This window comes from Salmo salar, chromosome ssa03, assembly GCF_905237065.1.
Source record: "Salmo salar chromosome ssa03, Ssal_v3.1, whole genome shotgun sequence".
NCBI lineage: Eukaryota > Metazoa > Chordata > Actinopteri > Salmoniformes > Salmonidae > Salmo > Salmo salar.
The window spans coordinates 966,421-982,394 of NC_059444.1; the positions used below are offsets into that span (position 1 = coordinate 966,421).

The window sequence follows — 15,974 nt, forward strand, 5'->3', positions numbered from 1 at the left end:
TACACGGAAGATTAAACTACCAACGGGACATTCAAAACTGTAACATCTTATGCGTCACGGAATCGTGGCTGAATGACGAGATTATCAACATACAGCTGGCTGGTTAGGGGCGGAGGACTACACATTTTTTGTAAATAACTTGTGCACAATATCTAAGGAAGTCTCGAGGTTTTGCTCACCTGAGGTAGAGTATCTCATGATAAGCTGTAGACCACACTATCTACCTAGAGAGTTTATCTGTATATTTCGTAGCTGTCTACATACAAACACAGACTGATGCTGGCACTAAGACCGCACTGATTGAGCTGTATTGCACCATAAGCAAACAGGAAAACGCTCACCCAGAGGCGGCGATCCTCGTAGCCGGGGACTTTAATGCAGGGAAACTTAAATCAGTCTTACCAAATTTCTATCAGCATGTTCAATGTGCAACCAGAAGGGGGGGGAGGAGATTTTTTTTTAAATAAATAAAAAATATAAAAACCCCAGACCACCTTTACTCCACACACAGAGACACATACAAAGCTCTCCTTCACCCTCCATTTGGTAAATCTGATAATTCCTGATTCCTGCTTACAAGCAAAAATTTAAGCAGGAAGCACCAGTGACTCGGTCTATAAAGAAGTGGTCAGATGAAGCAGATGCTAAGCTACAGGACTGCTTTGCTATCACAGACTGGAATATGTTCCAGGATTCATCCAATGGCATTGAGGAGTACACCACATCAGTCATTGGCATCATCAATAAGTGCATCGATAACGCCATCCCCACAGTGACCCTACGTACAACACCATCCAAAAGTTTGGGGTCACTTAGAAATGTCCTTGTTTTTGAAAGAAAAGCACATTTTTTGTCCATTAAAATATCATCAAATTGATCAGAAATACAGTGTAGACATTGTTAATGTTGTAAATGACTATTGTAGCTGGAAACGTAAGACTTTTTCTGGAATATCTACATACAGTGAGGGAAAAAATGCAAATCAATTTATAACATTTTTGACATGCGTTTTTCTGGATATTTTTGTTGTTATTCTGTCTCTCACTGTTCAAATAAACCTACCATTAAAATTATAGACTGATCATTTCTTTGTCAGTGGGCAAACGTAGAAAATCAGCAGGGGATCAAATACTTTTTTCCCTCACTGTATAGGTCTGTAACAGTTTGGGTCTAGAGTGTCTCCCCCTTTGAAGAGGGGGGATGAGCGCTGCAGCTTTCCAATCTTTGGGGATCTCAGACGATACGAAAGAGGTTTAACAGGCTAGTAATAGTGGTTGCAACAATTGATGGATAATTTTAGAAAGAGAGGGTCCAGATTGTCTAGCCCGACTGATTTGTAGGGGTCCAGATTTTGCAGCTCTTTCAGAACATCAGCTATCTGGATTTGGGTGAAGTAGAAATGGGGGAGGTTTGGGCAAGTTGCTGTGGGGGGTGCAGAGCTGTTGACCGGGGTTGGGGTAGCCAGGTGGAAAGCATGGCCAGCCGTAGAAAAATGCTTATTGAAATTCTCAATTATCGTGGATTTATCGGTGGTGACAGTGTTTCCTAGCCTCAGTGCAGTGGGCAGCTGGGAGGAGGTGCTCTTATTCTCCATGGACTTTACAGTGTCCCAGAACTTTTTGGAGTTTGTACAACAGGATGCAAATTTCCGTTTGAAAAAGTTAGCCTTTGCTTTCCTAATTGCCTGTGTATATTGGTTCCTACCTTCCCTGAAAAGTTGCATATCGCGGGGGCTATTCGATGCTAATGCAGAACGCCAAAGGATGTTTTTGTGCTGGCCTGGAGGTCTGGAGTGAACCAAGGGCTATATCTGTTCCTGGTTCAACATTTTTTGAATGGGGCATGCATATTTAATATGGTGAGGAAAGCACTGTTAAAGAACAACCAGTCATCCTCTACTGACGGGATGAGGTCAATATCCTTCCAGGATACCCTGGCCAGGTCGATTAGAAAGGCCTGCTCGCTGAAGTGTTTTAGGGAGCGTTTGACAGTGATGAGTGGAGGTCGTTTGACCGCTGACCCATTACGGATGCAGGCAATGAGGCAGAGATCGCTGAGATCCTGGTTGAAGACAGCAGAGGTGTATTTGGAGGGCAGGTTGGTTAGGATGACATCTATGAGGGTGCCCGTGTTTACGGATTTGGGGTTGTACCTGGTGGGTTCATTGATAATTTGTGTGAGATTGAGGGCATCAAGCTTGGATTGTAGGATGGCCGGGGTGTTAAGCATGTCCCAGTTTAGGTCACCTAGTAGCCCGAGCTCTGAAGATAGATGGGGGGCAATCAGTTCACATATGGTGTCCAGGGCACAGCTGGGGGCAGAGGGGGGTCTATAGCAAGTGGCAACGGTGAGAGACTTGTTTCTGGAAAGATGGATTTTTAAAAGTAGAAGCTCGAATTGTTTGGGTACAGACCTGGATAGTAGGACAGAATCTCTGCAGGCTCTCTCTGCAGTAGATCGCAACTCCGCCCCGTTTGGCAGTTTTATCTTGTCGGAAAATGTTATAGTTAGGGATGGAATTTACAGGGGTTTTGGTGGTCTTCCTAAACCAGGATTCAGACACGGCTAGGACATCCAGGTTAGCAGAGTGTGCTAAAGCAGTGAATAAAACAAACTTAGGGAGGAGGCTTCTAATGTTAACATGCAAGAAACCAAGGCTTTTACGGTCACAGAAGTCAACAAATGAGAGCGCCTGGGGAATAGGAGTGGAGCTAGGCACTGCAGGGCCTGGATTAACCTCTACATCACCAGAGGAACAGAGGAGGACTAGGATAAGGGTACGGCTATTAAGGATTCAAGTGAGGCCATGTGCTAAACAGTGAGTACGGTAGTGTACTAAACAACCAAAGATTAAGACTAAAGGCTGGTTTATACTACGTCTATCGACATGTCTGTATTTTGTTGTTGCAGTCACGAACACTCTGTCGTTGTCATTATGAAAAAGTTTAAAACACAAAAGTGACCTGCTGCATGACATCAGCAGCTCGGTAAAATAGCATAACTGGTCTATTTAAAAATATAAAAAAAATGTACCCCCTTTTTTCTCCCCAATTTCGTGGTAGTTACAGTCTTGTCCATACGGGAGTTGCAGCGATGAAACTAGGGAGAGGCGAAGGTCGAGAGCCGTGCGTCCTCCGAAACACAACCCAACCAAGCCGCACTGCTTCTTGACACAATGCACATCCAACCCGGAAGCCAGCCGCACAAATGTGTCGGAGGAAACACCATACACCTGGCGACCTGGCCAGCGTGCACCGCACCTGGTCCGCCACAGGAGTCTCTAGTGCGCAATGAGACAAGGATATCCCTGCCGGCCAAACCCTCCCTAACACGGACGACGCTGGGCCAATTGTGTGCCGCCCCATGGGCCTCCCGGTCGCGGCCGGCTCAAACCCAGAATCTCTGGTGGCACAGCAAGCACTGCGAAGCAGTGCCATAGACCACTGCACCACCTGGGAGGCCTAACTGGTGTATTTTAACAGCAATAAACCCATCAGTTTAAAATTAATTTAGTAAATGTCAATCTAGAAAAACCAGGCAACTAAAAGCACTTTCTAAACAATGTTTTGGTTAGTTTCTAGCTTATTAGCTAGCTAGCTAACCTTAAGTTAGCTGGCTAGCCAGTACAAATAATGGCCACATCATATAGCTGACAATGTCTTAAATAATTTGTATTCATTATTACTGGAAAATAAACTCAACAACATCATTGTTTACAAGTTAATGGCGAGCTAATTACAGAAAATAGTGTGACGAAATAAAAGCTGGGCATTCAACCTGAGAATTTTAGAAGTTGGACAATGTCTCGTTGGCCTAACGATATATCCTAATCTGACTTTGGTGCAGGTCATGTTGTTCTTCACATTTCAGTCTCCGGTAAACACACACTATATCAAATAAAATCACACCTGTGTTCTGTAAAAGTGTATACACAGGATACTGAAAGTGTAAACCAATCCGAACTCGTTTTCTAGGCATGTCCAGCCCATCCATTATCTCAGCCAATCATGGCTAGCGGGAAGGTTCCTGACTTTTTCCAACTTGACTCGTAATTTAACCATTTTATTCGTATTGAAGGATGTAATACAATTTTGTTATTAAGGCACATGAAAAGTTCACATGTTCCAGAAGGCATTTATGCCAAAAAAAGGCATAAAAAAAAAAAAAAAAAAAAAGTTAACGTTCAAATTTCTCTCCTTTGAATTAGTGACGCGCGAAATACGCCTAGTTTCCAGCCTGACTGGCTGATGTCTCCGCACCTCCATTGTAACAGAACAGAAGCAGCAGAGAGAGACAGCAAAGAGCCCAATAGAGAGTTGATTAGAGAGAGTTAGCAGCGTTAGGACGAATCATCATCGTCTTCATCACTCCGTCATACTCACTTCACTGGGGGATATAGTGCCTTGTCCTGAGGAATCTGGACCTGTACCATGAAGCTTCTAATGGAAGACAAAACACAGACAAGGAGCCATGTGACTGGCTTAGATGACTGGGCTCTGGACGAAGTACTTTGTGTGTGTGTGTGTGTGTGTGTGTGTGTGTGTGTGTGTGTGTGTGTGTGTGTGTGTGTGTGTGAGAGAGGAGAGACTCAGGGGCCAAGCCAGATATCTTCAGCCTCCTGAGGTTGAAGAGACGCTGCTGTGCCTTCTTCACAACACTGTGTGGGTGGACCATTTCAGAGATCGGCCCCGTCGATGTGGATAGGGGCACGTGTGCGCGGTGTCCGTGTGAGAGACCATGCCCCTATCCACATCGACAGGGCCGCAGTGGAGAAGGTGGAAAGCTTCAAGTTCCTCTGTGTACACATCACTGACAATCTGAAATGGTCCACTCACACACAGGAGGCTGAAGAAATCCGGCTTGGCCCCTAAGACCCTCAAAGTTTTTACAGATGCACAATTGAGAGCATCCTGTCGGGTTGCATCACCGCCTGGTACGGCAACTGCTCCGCCCACAACCGTAAGGCTCTCCAGAGGGTGGTGCGGTCTGCACAACGCATCACCGGGGGCAAACTACCTGCCCTCCAGGACACCTACACCACCCGATGTCACAGGAAGGCCAAAAAGATCATCAAGGACAACAACCACCCGAGCCACTGCCTGTTCACCCCGCTACCATCCAGAAGGCGAGGTCAGTACAGGTGCATCAAAGCTGGACCAAGAGACAGAAGCTGTTTTTCAGTCTCAAAGCCATCAGACTGTTAAACAGCTGTCATTTGCCCTAAGAGGCTGTTACAATATATATATTTATTTCTTCCATCACATTCCCAGTGGGTCAGAAGTTTACATAAACTCAATTAGTATTTGGTAGCATTGCCTTTAAATTGTTTAACTTGGGTCAAATGTTTCAGGTAGCCTTCCACAAGCTTCCCACAATAAGTTGGGTGAATTTTGGCCCATTCCTCCTGACAGAGCTGGTGTAACTGAGTCAGGTTTGTAGGCCTCCTTGCTCGCACACACTTTTTCAGTTCTGCCCACACATTTTCTATGTGATTCAGGTCAGGGCTTTGTGATGGCCACTCCAATACCTTGACTTTGTTGTCCTTAAGCCATTTTGCCACAACTTTGGAAGTATGCTTGGGGTCATTGTCCATTTGAAAGACCCATTTGCGACCAAGCTTTAACTTCCTGACTGATGTTTTGAGATGTTGCTTCAATATATCCACATAATTTTCCATCCTCATGATGCCATCTATTTTGTGAAGTGCACCAGTACCTCCTGCAGCAAAGCATCCCCACAACATGATGCTGCCACCCCGTGCTTCACGGTTGGGATGGTGTTCTTCGGCTTGCAAGCCTCCCCCCTTTTTCCTCCAAACATAACGATGGTCATTATGGCCAAACAGTTCTATTTTTGTTTCATCAGACCAGAGGACATTTCTCCAAAAAGTATGATCTTTGTCCCCATGTGCAGTTGCAAACCGTAGTCTGGCTTTTTTATGTCGGTTTTGGAGCAGTGGCTTCTTCCTTGCTGAGCGGCCTTTCAGGTTATGTCGATATAGGACTAGTTTTACTGTGGATATAGATACTTTTGTACCTGTTTCCTCCAGCATCTTCACAAGGTCCTTTGCTGTTGTTCTGGGATTGATTTGCACTTTTCGCACCAAAGTACGTTAATTTCTAGGAGACAGAACACGTCTCCTTCCTGAGCGGTATGACGGCTGCGTGGTCCCATGGTGTTTATACTTGCGTACTATTGTTTGTACAGATGAAAATGGTACCTTCAGGCGTTTGGAAATTGCTCCCAAGGATGAACCAGACTTGTGGAGGTCTACAATCTTTTTTTTTCTTCTTTGGTCTTGGATGATTTATTTAGATTTTCCCATGATGTCAAGCAAAGAGGCACTGAGTTTGAAGGTAGGCCTTGAAATACACCTCCAATTGACTCAAATGATGTCAGTTAGCCTATCAGAAGTTTCTAAAGCCATGACATCATTTTATGGAATTTTCCAAGCTGTTTAAAGGCACAGTCAACTTAGTGTATGTAAACTTCTGACCCACTGGAATTATGATAGATTATTTCACTTATAATTCACTGTCTGCAAACAATTGTTGGAAAAATGACTTGTGTCATGCACAAAGTAGATGTCCTAACCGACTTGCCAAAACTATAGTTGTTATCAAGAAATGTGTGGAGTGGTTGAAAAACGAGTTTTAATGACTCCAACCTTAGTGTATGTAAACTTAAACTATGTGTGTGTGTGTATGTATGTATGTATGTATGTGTGTATGTATGTATGTGTGTATGTATGTGTGTATGTATGTATGTATGTATGTATGCATGTATGTATGTATGTGTGTATGTATGTGTGTATGCATGTATGTATGTATGTATGTATGTATGTATGTATGTATGTATGTATGTATGTATGTATGTGTGTATGTATGTGTGTATGTATGTATGCATGTATGTATGTATGTATACACACTGCTCAAAAATATAAAGGGAACACTAAAATAACATCCTAGATCTGAATGAATGAAATAATCTTATTAAATACTTCACACAAAAATAATCAATGGATATCCAATTTATCAACCCATGGAGGTCTGGATTTGGAGTCACACTCAAAATTAAAGTGGAAAACCACACTACAGGCTGATCCAACTTTGATGTAATGTCCTTAAAACAAGTCAAAATGAGGCTCAGTAGTGTGTGTGGCCTCCACGTGCCTGTATGACCTCCCTACAACGCCTGGGCATGCTCCTGATGAGGTGGCGGATGGTCTCCTGAGGGATCTCCTCCCAGACCTGGACTAAAGCATCCGCCAACTCCTGGACAGTCTGTGGTGCAACGTGGCGTTGGTGGATGGAGCGAGACATGATGTCCCAGATGTGCTCAATTGGATTCAGGTCTGGGGAACGGGCGGGCCAGTCCATAGGGTTCTCCACATGGTATTTTAAAGACGGTGGTGCCAGTGGAGGCTGGTGAGGGGAGGACGGCTCATAGGAGCTGGAACGGAGCAAATGGCATCAAACACAAGGAAACCACGTTTGATGTATTTGATACATCCCACAAATTCTGCTCCAGCCTTTACAACGAGCCAATCCTCCCCAATTAAGGTGCCACCAACCTCCTGTGGGTGGTCTGAATACTTCAAAAGGCAGTGCACATATGATTTTAGTTCAGAGGGTTGGAGGGTTATATACCTGGGAGCTGAGATGGGTCTGATATACATGTGGTTTTAGTTCAGAGGGTTATATACCTGGGAGCTGAGCTGGGTCTTGATCCAGTTGAAGTAGTAGTTGAGATCACTTCCCTCCATCAGGTCACGACCCCAGGCTGCTAGCTTAGCGATGATCCTGGCCGCCTGGGAGAGAGACTACAAGTCAGACCCTAAAGCCCAGCCTGAGCCTGCTCAATATTAAAGTCACTCACTACTCAATGCTGATGGTATGGCTTATTGTTCAAATCCCATTTCCCATTTCCACAGTCATGTTAATGCAGCAGAGATTCCACTATATATAAGTGCATCTCTACTCTCCCAGAGAGAGATCAAAACAATCCTTCCATTTATAATATTTTATAACAAAAGGCCACAAGATGGAAATCCAATCAACATGGTAATAACCTGCTGGTCATTCTGAAGACTAACGAAATCTGCCTTTGAATAGTCTCTGTCCTCCTCTTTTCTGCTTCTCTCCTCCATCTCTCCCTTTCTCCCTCTACACCATCTCTTCTTCTCCTCCCTTTCTCCCTCTACTCCATCTCTCCCTCTCCTCCAGCTCTCCCTCAGTGCTAACTGTAGGTTAGTGTGTGGCGTAGTCATACTAACCATGTGGACGGTGAACAGGTCCTGGCGGTTGAGCATGGGCAGAAAGTAGGACCAGGCGGTGTTCTTGGTCTTTTTGGAGTAGTCGAAGAAGATGTTCACCCTCTGGTGATTCTCCTACAGAAATACAACAGAACAGTGTTGTAACCTCCAGTGGTTCTAAAGGAACACAACAGAACAGTTCCCCAACGGCCCAGCGAGGAGAGCTCTAGTTCCCCAGCGCGGGGAGCTCTAGTTCCCCAGCTAGGAGAGTAGCTCCGAGCGAGAGCTCTAGTTCCCCAACGGCCCAGCGAGGAGAGCTCTAGTTCCCCAACGGCCCAGCGAGGAGAGCTCTAGTTCCCCAACGCCCAGCGAGGAGAGCTCTAGTTCCCCAGCGCGGGGAGCTCTAGTTCCCCAGCTAGGAGAGCTCTAGTTCCCCAACGGCCCAGCGAGGAGAGCTCTAGTTCCCCAACGGCCCAGCGAGGAGAGCTCTAGTTCCCCAGCGAGGAGAGCTCTAGTTCCCCAGCGAGGAGAGCTCTAGTTCCCCAGCGAGGAGAGCTCTAGTTCCCCAGCGAGGAGAGCTCTAGTTCCCCAGCGAGGAGAGCTCTAGTTCCCCAGCGGCCCAGCGAGGAGAGCTCTAGTTCCCCAGCGAGGAGAGCTCTGGCTCCCCAACGGCCCAGCGAGGAGAGCTCTGGCTCCCCAACGAGGAGAGCTCTAGTTCCCCAGCGACTGGGTCTGGATCCAAAATAATGTCACAGGTCTGGGTCGGATCTGATCTGACTGTCACAGGTCTCGGGTCTGGCTCATTTTAACTGACTTCTTCGGAAAGGCACATACAGATCCGAACGCGACTGCTGCAGCAGAGAGAAACGTTATCATTGATGCTGCTGCTGCTCTTGGCTTTTCATGAGAGTAAAGTGTCAACAGAACAAGGCAAGTCAGTTAAGAACAAATTCTTATTTACAATGACGGCCTAGGAACAGTGGGTTAACTGCCTTGTTCAGGGGCAGAACGACAGATTTTTACCTTGTCATCTCGGGGATTCGAACTTACAACCTTTCAGTTACTAGTCCAATGCTCTAACCACTAGGCTACGCTGCCGCCCCATGAGTCAAAGCTGCCGTAGGCTACAGTTCTACAGCCTCCGTGTGATAAAAGTTAGGAGAAATCTAATCAATGGAAGATTAGAAGCATTAAAAGTTAAAGGAGAAGGACAGGCTACAACCAAGAGCCAACAGGTCGGCTGCTACTTTATATTCTGAATGGAGTTGTTGTTATCTGGAACTGTAGGATTAGTTAGCCTAGCTAGCTAACGGTAGCTAGCTTAACTAGCTTCTCCCGGTTGGATGCAGTCAAGACAAGTACTTCGTAATCATATTTGATGATAAATAACCTAGCTATGGCAGCTATTACTCTACTGCAGTGTGAGTTGGTTGGTTACCGTCTCTCTCCTCCCTGCTCCCCATGTCACTTGCTCAGAGTATGGCCCCTCCCCCACCTTCTAGAGCGGCACCGCTCTCCCTCTCGCACTTTGTTAACCGGAGCTGACAAAGTAGCTTAAAAAAAAAAAAAGCTTTTCTGCTGATTCCCTCACTCAGATAGGGTCTGAACCCGACCAGGTCTATACGGAATGGGTCTAGTTGTCCTCGGGTCCATTCGGAACGGGTCTCTATATTTAAAACTTTTTGGACCGGTTCCTTCCACATTCACATCCCCAGATCAAAGTTTATTTTTATTTTATCTTTATTTAACTAGGCAAGTCAGTTAAGAACAAATTCTTATTTTCAATGACGGCCTAGGAACAGTGGGGTTAACTGCCTTGTTCAAGGGCAGAATGACAGTTCTTCCCCGAGCTGACAAGGTACAAATCTAACAGTAATATCTGTCCACCAGTGAGATTCAGGGAGGAAGTCCAGTAAAAACAGATGATTCAGAAAAAGGTTGCTAAGGTATCTTTGTATCTCTAGGTTAAGTGTGAACATGTGTGTTACCTGCAGGGTATCATCAATTAGAGTGAGGATGTACTGGACTGTCTGCTCCTTAGAGATGTGAGCCATCAGGTTCAGGAACGTCTTGGCACACTGGAAATACACACAATATATATATACACACGTTACTAACACTCTACAGATGTACTAGGGTTGGGCGATGTCAACCGTTATCCTGTGTTGATTATGAAGCGATTAAAACAGTGATATATACGATGCTAATCTCCCACTATTGGCCCTCAACCCCCAAAACATGTGGTTGAAGAAAATCGAAAAAACACACTGAACAAAAAACAGAAATACAACATATATAAAAAGTGTTGGTCCCCATGTTTCACGAGCCGAAATAAAAGATCCCAGAAATGCTCCATACGGACTAAAAGCTCATTTCTCCTTTGAGAGATAATAATAATAATAATCCATCCACCTGACAGGTGGGGCATATCAATAAGCTGATTAAAACAGCATGGTCATTACACAGGTGCACCTTGTGCTGGGGACAATAAAAGGCCACTCTAAAATGTGCAGTTTAAAGGAGAAGGGAGCGTGCAATTGGCATGCTGACTGAAGGAATGTCCACCAGAACTGTTGCCAGAGAATTTAATGTTAATTTCTCTACCATAAGCCGCCTCCAACGTTGTAGAGAATATGGCAGTACGTACAACCGGCCTTACAACCGCAGACCACGTGTAACCACGACCTCCACATCCGGCTTCTTCACCTGCGGGATCGTCTGAGACCAGCCAACCAGACAGCTGATGAAACTGAGGAGCATTTCTGTCTACAATAATGCCCTTTTGTGGGGGGGGGATTATTCTGATTGGTTGGGCCTATGCCCTTCAGCATGGATCAGGCAGGTGTGTGTGTGTGTGGCGTGATGGAACGAAGTGACAGTCAACTGATGAGGAACAGGCTGCCTTACCGTTAAAGCCTCACACCTAACATTTCCCTATTACTTTGTTTAGTGGTAATGACCTCCATCTCATCCATACAGCAAATCATCCATTTTCTGTCACAGTTTTTATAGATTACATAGGGTTTTATTGAAATATTTTCATGGTTTCTTACTCATGATGGTTCATTTGGCAGTGGTACAGAAAAGCCCAGAGGCAGTGGTACAGAAAAGCCCAGAGGCAGTAAGGCATTACAGAAAAGCCCAGAGGCAGTGGTACAGCAAAGCCCAGAGGCAGTGGTACAGAAAAGCCCAGAGGCAGTGGTACAGAAAAGCCCAGAGGCAGTGGTACAGAAAAGCCCAGAGGCAGTGGTACAGCAAAGCCCAGAGGCAGTGGTACAGCAAAGCCCAGAGGCAGTGGTACAGAAAAGCCCAGAGGTGGTACAGGAGGCAGTGGTACAGCAAAAGCCCAGAGGCAGTGGTACAGCAAAGCCCAGAGGCAGTGGTACAGAAAAGCCCAGAGGCAGTGGTACAGAAAAGCCCAGAGGCAGTGGTACAGAAAAGCCCAGAGGCAGTGGTACAGCAAAGCCCAGAGGCAGTGGTACAGAAAAGCCCAGAGGCAGTGGTACAGCAAAGCCCAGAGGCAGTGGTAAAAAGCCGTACAGCATATTAACCCCATTAGTCCTGAGGCCCCAGCTAAATCAGTTTTCCATTTAGCTGCATGTCCAGCCCTTATATTAAGGATTGTACCATATTCTTTTCAGGATAATCAGGGTTACAGGTACAACACAAAACAGTTAAAAACATTTATTTTATTGACAAATGTCAAAAGAAATAAGGTCCAAAACAAAAACAAAAAGATTTTGTATTTATTTATATGAATGCTGTAAGTACAGACATTGTTTACTCAGTGGGAAATTAATACCCAACTAGCCAGTGACAACTGTATGTAGTTTGTGACAGCAAATATGTGTGAGCTTATTACAGTATTCTAGACACTATGTCCTGGGATTTCCTAAGATCCTCTATGTAGAAGAACCCATTACCTTGTGAGCATCAGAGCAAAACGTGTACATGTGCGTGAGTCTCCGCTTTTCATACATAGCTTTTAATAGGTGTGAGGTTCAAACAGAAGTTTTTGTTAAAAGACCCGGCCGAGAGCCTCGTCGGGATCAGGCATTACAGTGGGACTCATTGGGTTAAGAAATAAATGGCTGGCTAAGCCGAATCAGCCCTGTCTGTGCTGAATGGATCTCACACGCAAAGTGAAATTATACTAATTTCTTTGCTGGTGATACATGCCCTTCAATATGTAACCGACCACCTCGATGTTATGTAGCAACATTTGAAATGAGCTAGAAAATGGTATATCATGCAATGCAGTTGAAGAACAACGGGAATGTAATTCCGCTTTGAAAGTTGAGAAAATGGCCCTTGAATGTTTTGGTACTACTACTGGAGAGCTCTTTGTCTACACCCATTCAGCATCGTTCACACCCTCTTAACCTCTATGGGACCGGCGGGACGAATTCGTCCCACCTACGTAACAGCCACTGCCAGCCTGTGGCGCGATTTTCAAAATCTTCAAAATCCTATTACTTCAATTTCTCAAACATATGACTATTTTACAGCCATTTAAAGATAAGACTCTCGTTAATCTAACCACACTGTCCGATTTCAAAAAGGCTTTACAACGAAAGCAAAACATTAGATTATGTCAGCAGAGTACCAAGCCAGAAATAATCAGACACCCATTTTTCAAGCCAGCATATAATGTCACCAAAACCCAGAAGACAGCTAAATGCAGCACTCACCTTTGATGATCTTCATCAGATGACAACCCTAGGACATTATGTTATACAATACATGCATGTTTTGTTCAATCAAGTTCATATTTATATCAAAAACCAGCTTTTTACATTAGCATGTGACGTTCAGAACTAGCATACCCCCGCAAACTTACGGGAATTCGCTAACATTTTACTAAATTACTCACGATAAACGTTCACAAAAAGCATAACAATTATTTTAAGAATTATAGATACAGACCTCCTCTATGCACTCGATATGTCCGATTTTAAAATAGCTTTTTGGTGAAAGCACATTTTGCAATATTCTAAGTACATAGCCCAGGCATCACGGGCTCGCTATTTAGACACCCGGCAAGTTTAGCACTCACCATAATCATATTTACTATTATAAAAATGTCATTACCTTTTGTTGTCTTCGTCAGAATGCACACCCAGGACGTCTACTTCAATAACAAATGTTGGTTTGGTCCAAAATAATCCATCGTTATATCCGAATAAGCGGCGTTTTGTTCATGCGTTCCAGACACTATCCGAAATAGTAAAGAAGTGTCGCGCTTGGCGCAATTCCTGACAATAAAATTCAAAGTATTCCATTGCCGTACGTCGAAGCATGTCAACCGCTGTTTAAAATCAATTTTTACGTCATTTTTCTCGTAGAGAAAGCGATAAAATTCCGACAGGGAATCTCCTTTTCGGCAAACAGAGGAAAAAATCCCAAAGGCGGGGGGCGGTCGGGGTCACGCGCATAAGCTAGTGTCTCTTGATGGGCCACTTGAGAAAGGCGATAATGTGTTTCAGCCTGGGGCTGGAATGACGACATTCTCTTTTTCCCGGGCTCTGAGAGCCTATGGACGACGTGGGAAGTGTCACGTTAGAGCAGAGATCCTTAGTAAATGATAGAGATGGCAAAGAAGTTCCAGAAATGGTCAGACAGGCCACTTCCTGTAAAGGAATCTCTCAGGTTTTGACCTGCCATTTGAGTTCTGTTATACTCACAGACACCATTCAAACAGTTTTAGAAAATTTAGGGTGTTTTCTATCCATATGTAATAAGTATATGCATATTCTAGTTACTGAGTAGGAGTGGTAACCAGATTAAAATCGGGTATGTTTTTTATCCAGCCGTGTCAATGCTGCCCCCTAGCCCTAACAGGTTAAGCCTTAGCCCCACCCATCTCTTTAAGGATTCACATGTGAGGCCATGTGCTAAACAGAGTGAGCAGTGTAGTAAACAACCAAAGATTACAAGACTAAAAGTGGTAAAAGTAGTAGCCTACAATAAGGAACAACTCCAGGTTAAAATACAGTTTATCTAGTCCTTGGCCTTGATCCTAATCTGACTTTGGTGCAGGTCATGCTGTTCTTCACATTACCGTCTCTGGTAAACACACACTATATCAAATAAAATCACACCTGTGTTCTGTGAAAGTGATCACAGTACAGTGAAATGGTTACTTACATAGTAGCAATATCAAAAGCAGAAAGTGTCAATTATAATTATTAGACAAAGCTTATCTGACACACTTGTCTAAATTGATGGGTCATGTGTAGGAAATGCTAATACATCTAGCTAAGTGGATGGGTCACTATTGTCTAGACATGTTCATGAAATACAATAGATGGCCATAATCACCCCCAGACACACCTGGCTAACTTGATGGGTCACGTAACCATCTGGCGAAGTGTTTAGATATGTAACTAGCTAAACAATGAACCTGCATAATCCCAACTCATACTAGTACCAACCAATACAAACTGATTGTCATAGCTGTAGTATGAACCTGCAGCTAGCTAAAGCTAACCAACCAGGTTCAACGTTAGCTAGCTAGCTAACATTAGGCTATGGATTTCTGATTTGAATAATATTACTACACAGATCATACACATAACGTTAGCTAGTGAGCCAGCAAGCTAACGTTCGCTGGACAGAAGCAAAGTGTACCGTCTGTAGAACTGTATTTGTTCTCTCTCTCATAAAGCTGTAATTGAGCCTACAGACTATAGATTATCATTCCTGTTCTTTTTGAAAGTGGCAACTTTAGGATAACACCTAAAGCATCAGCATGCTTCAGTTTGGCTGGCAGCTAGCCAATATTACCCCGGGCCAGTAGAGGGTGATGAGCTGTTAGTAACCATCTACAACCACAACAAGGAAGACACCCGCCGGAGAAAAATAGTATTCAGAGACGCACTAAACTGGAGAGATAATTGAATTTGTGCGGATTCAGGTTCACAATGGTGGATGTAGCATACGGAGAGGAGAGCTATGGTGGAGTGATTCAAGAGAGTTCTTGGGTCCACACTGCTGCAGAAGATCCTCAAATTTACCAACATCAGCGGTCCTGCCAGGTACTACAATGCAGCTTTCCCCCTACATGACAACATCATGCACCATTGTCCAGGTAAGTTGATTATATAATGTTGGAATCAATTTCACTTTCTGTTTAGAATTTCCCTTGTTAGTGTACGCACCTCTATAATTGCCATTTTATCAAGGCTTTTGGAATATGGTATGGTGTTTTTTCATTAACCAATTAATTAAAAACATTCATATAAACTCAGCAAAAAAAGAGACGTCCCTTTTTCAGGACCCTGTCTTTTAAAGAATTCATAAAAATCCAAATAACTTCACAAATCTTCATTGTAAAGGGTTTAAACATTGTTTCCCTTGATTGTTCAATGAACCATAAATAATTAATGAACATGCACCTGTGGAACGGTCGTTAAGACACTAACAGCTTACAGACGGTAGGCAATTAAGGTCACAGTTATGAAAACTTAGGACACTAAAGAGGCCTTTCTACTGACTCTGAAAAACACCAAAAGAAAGATGCCCAGGGTCCCTGCTCATCTGCATGAACGTGCCTTAGGCATGCTGCAAGGAGGCATGAGGACTGCAGATGTGGCCAGGGAAATAAATTGCAATGTCCATGCTGTGAGACGCCTAAGACAGCACTACAGGGAGACAGGACGAACATCGTCCTCGCAGTGGCAGACAACGTGTAACAACACCTGCACAGGATCGGTACATC

General features: G+C 44.3%; 1 protein-coding gene across 5 annotated transcripts in view; it reads right to left on the reverse strand.

Moving 5' to 3' along the window:
• LOC106595987 (V-type proton ATPase subunit H) overlaps positions 1-15,974 on the reverse strand; it is a 65,697-nt gene that overhangs the window by 34,805 nt on the left and 14,918 nt on the right. For 3 of the 5 annotated variants that reach the window (XM_045714358.1, XM_045714359.1, XM_045714360.1), the window contains exons 4-7: positions 10,243-10,332; positions 8,276-8,389; positions 7,706-7,810; positions 4,383-4,439 (exon numbers count right to left, since the gene is read on the reverse strand). In XM_045714358.1, coding sequence (XP_045570314.1) covers positions 4,383-4,439; positions 7,706-7,810; positions 8,276-8,389; positions 10,243-10,332 — 366 coding nt within the window. The remainder of the gene's footprint in view (positions 1-4,382; positions 4,440-7,705; positions 7,811-8,275; positions 8,390-10,242; positions 10,333-15,974) is intronic. The other 2 variants (XM_045714361.1, XM_045714362.1) reach the window with 1 other exon arrangement.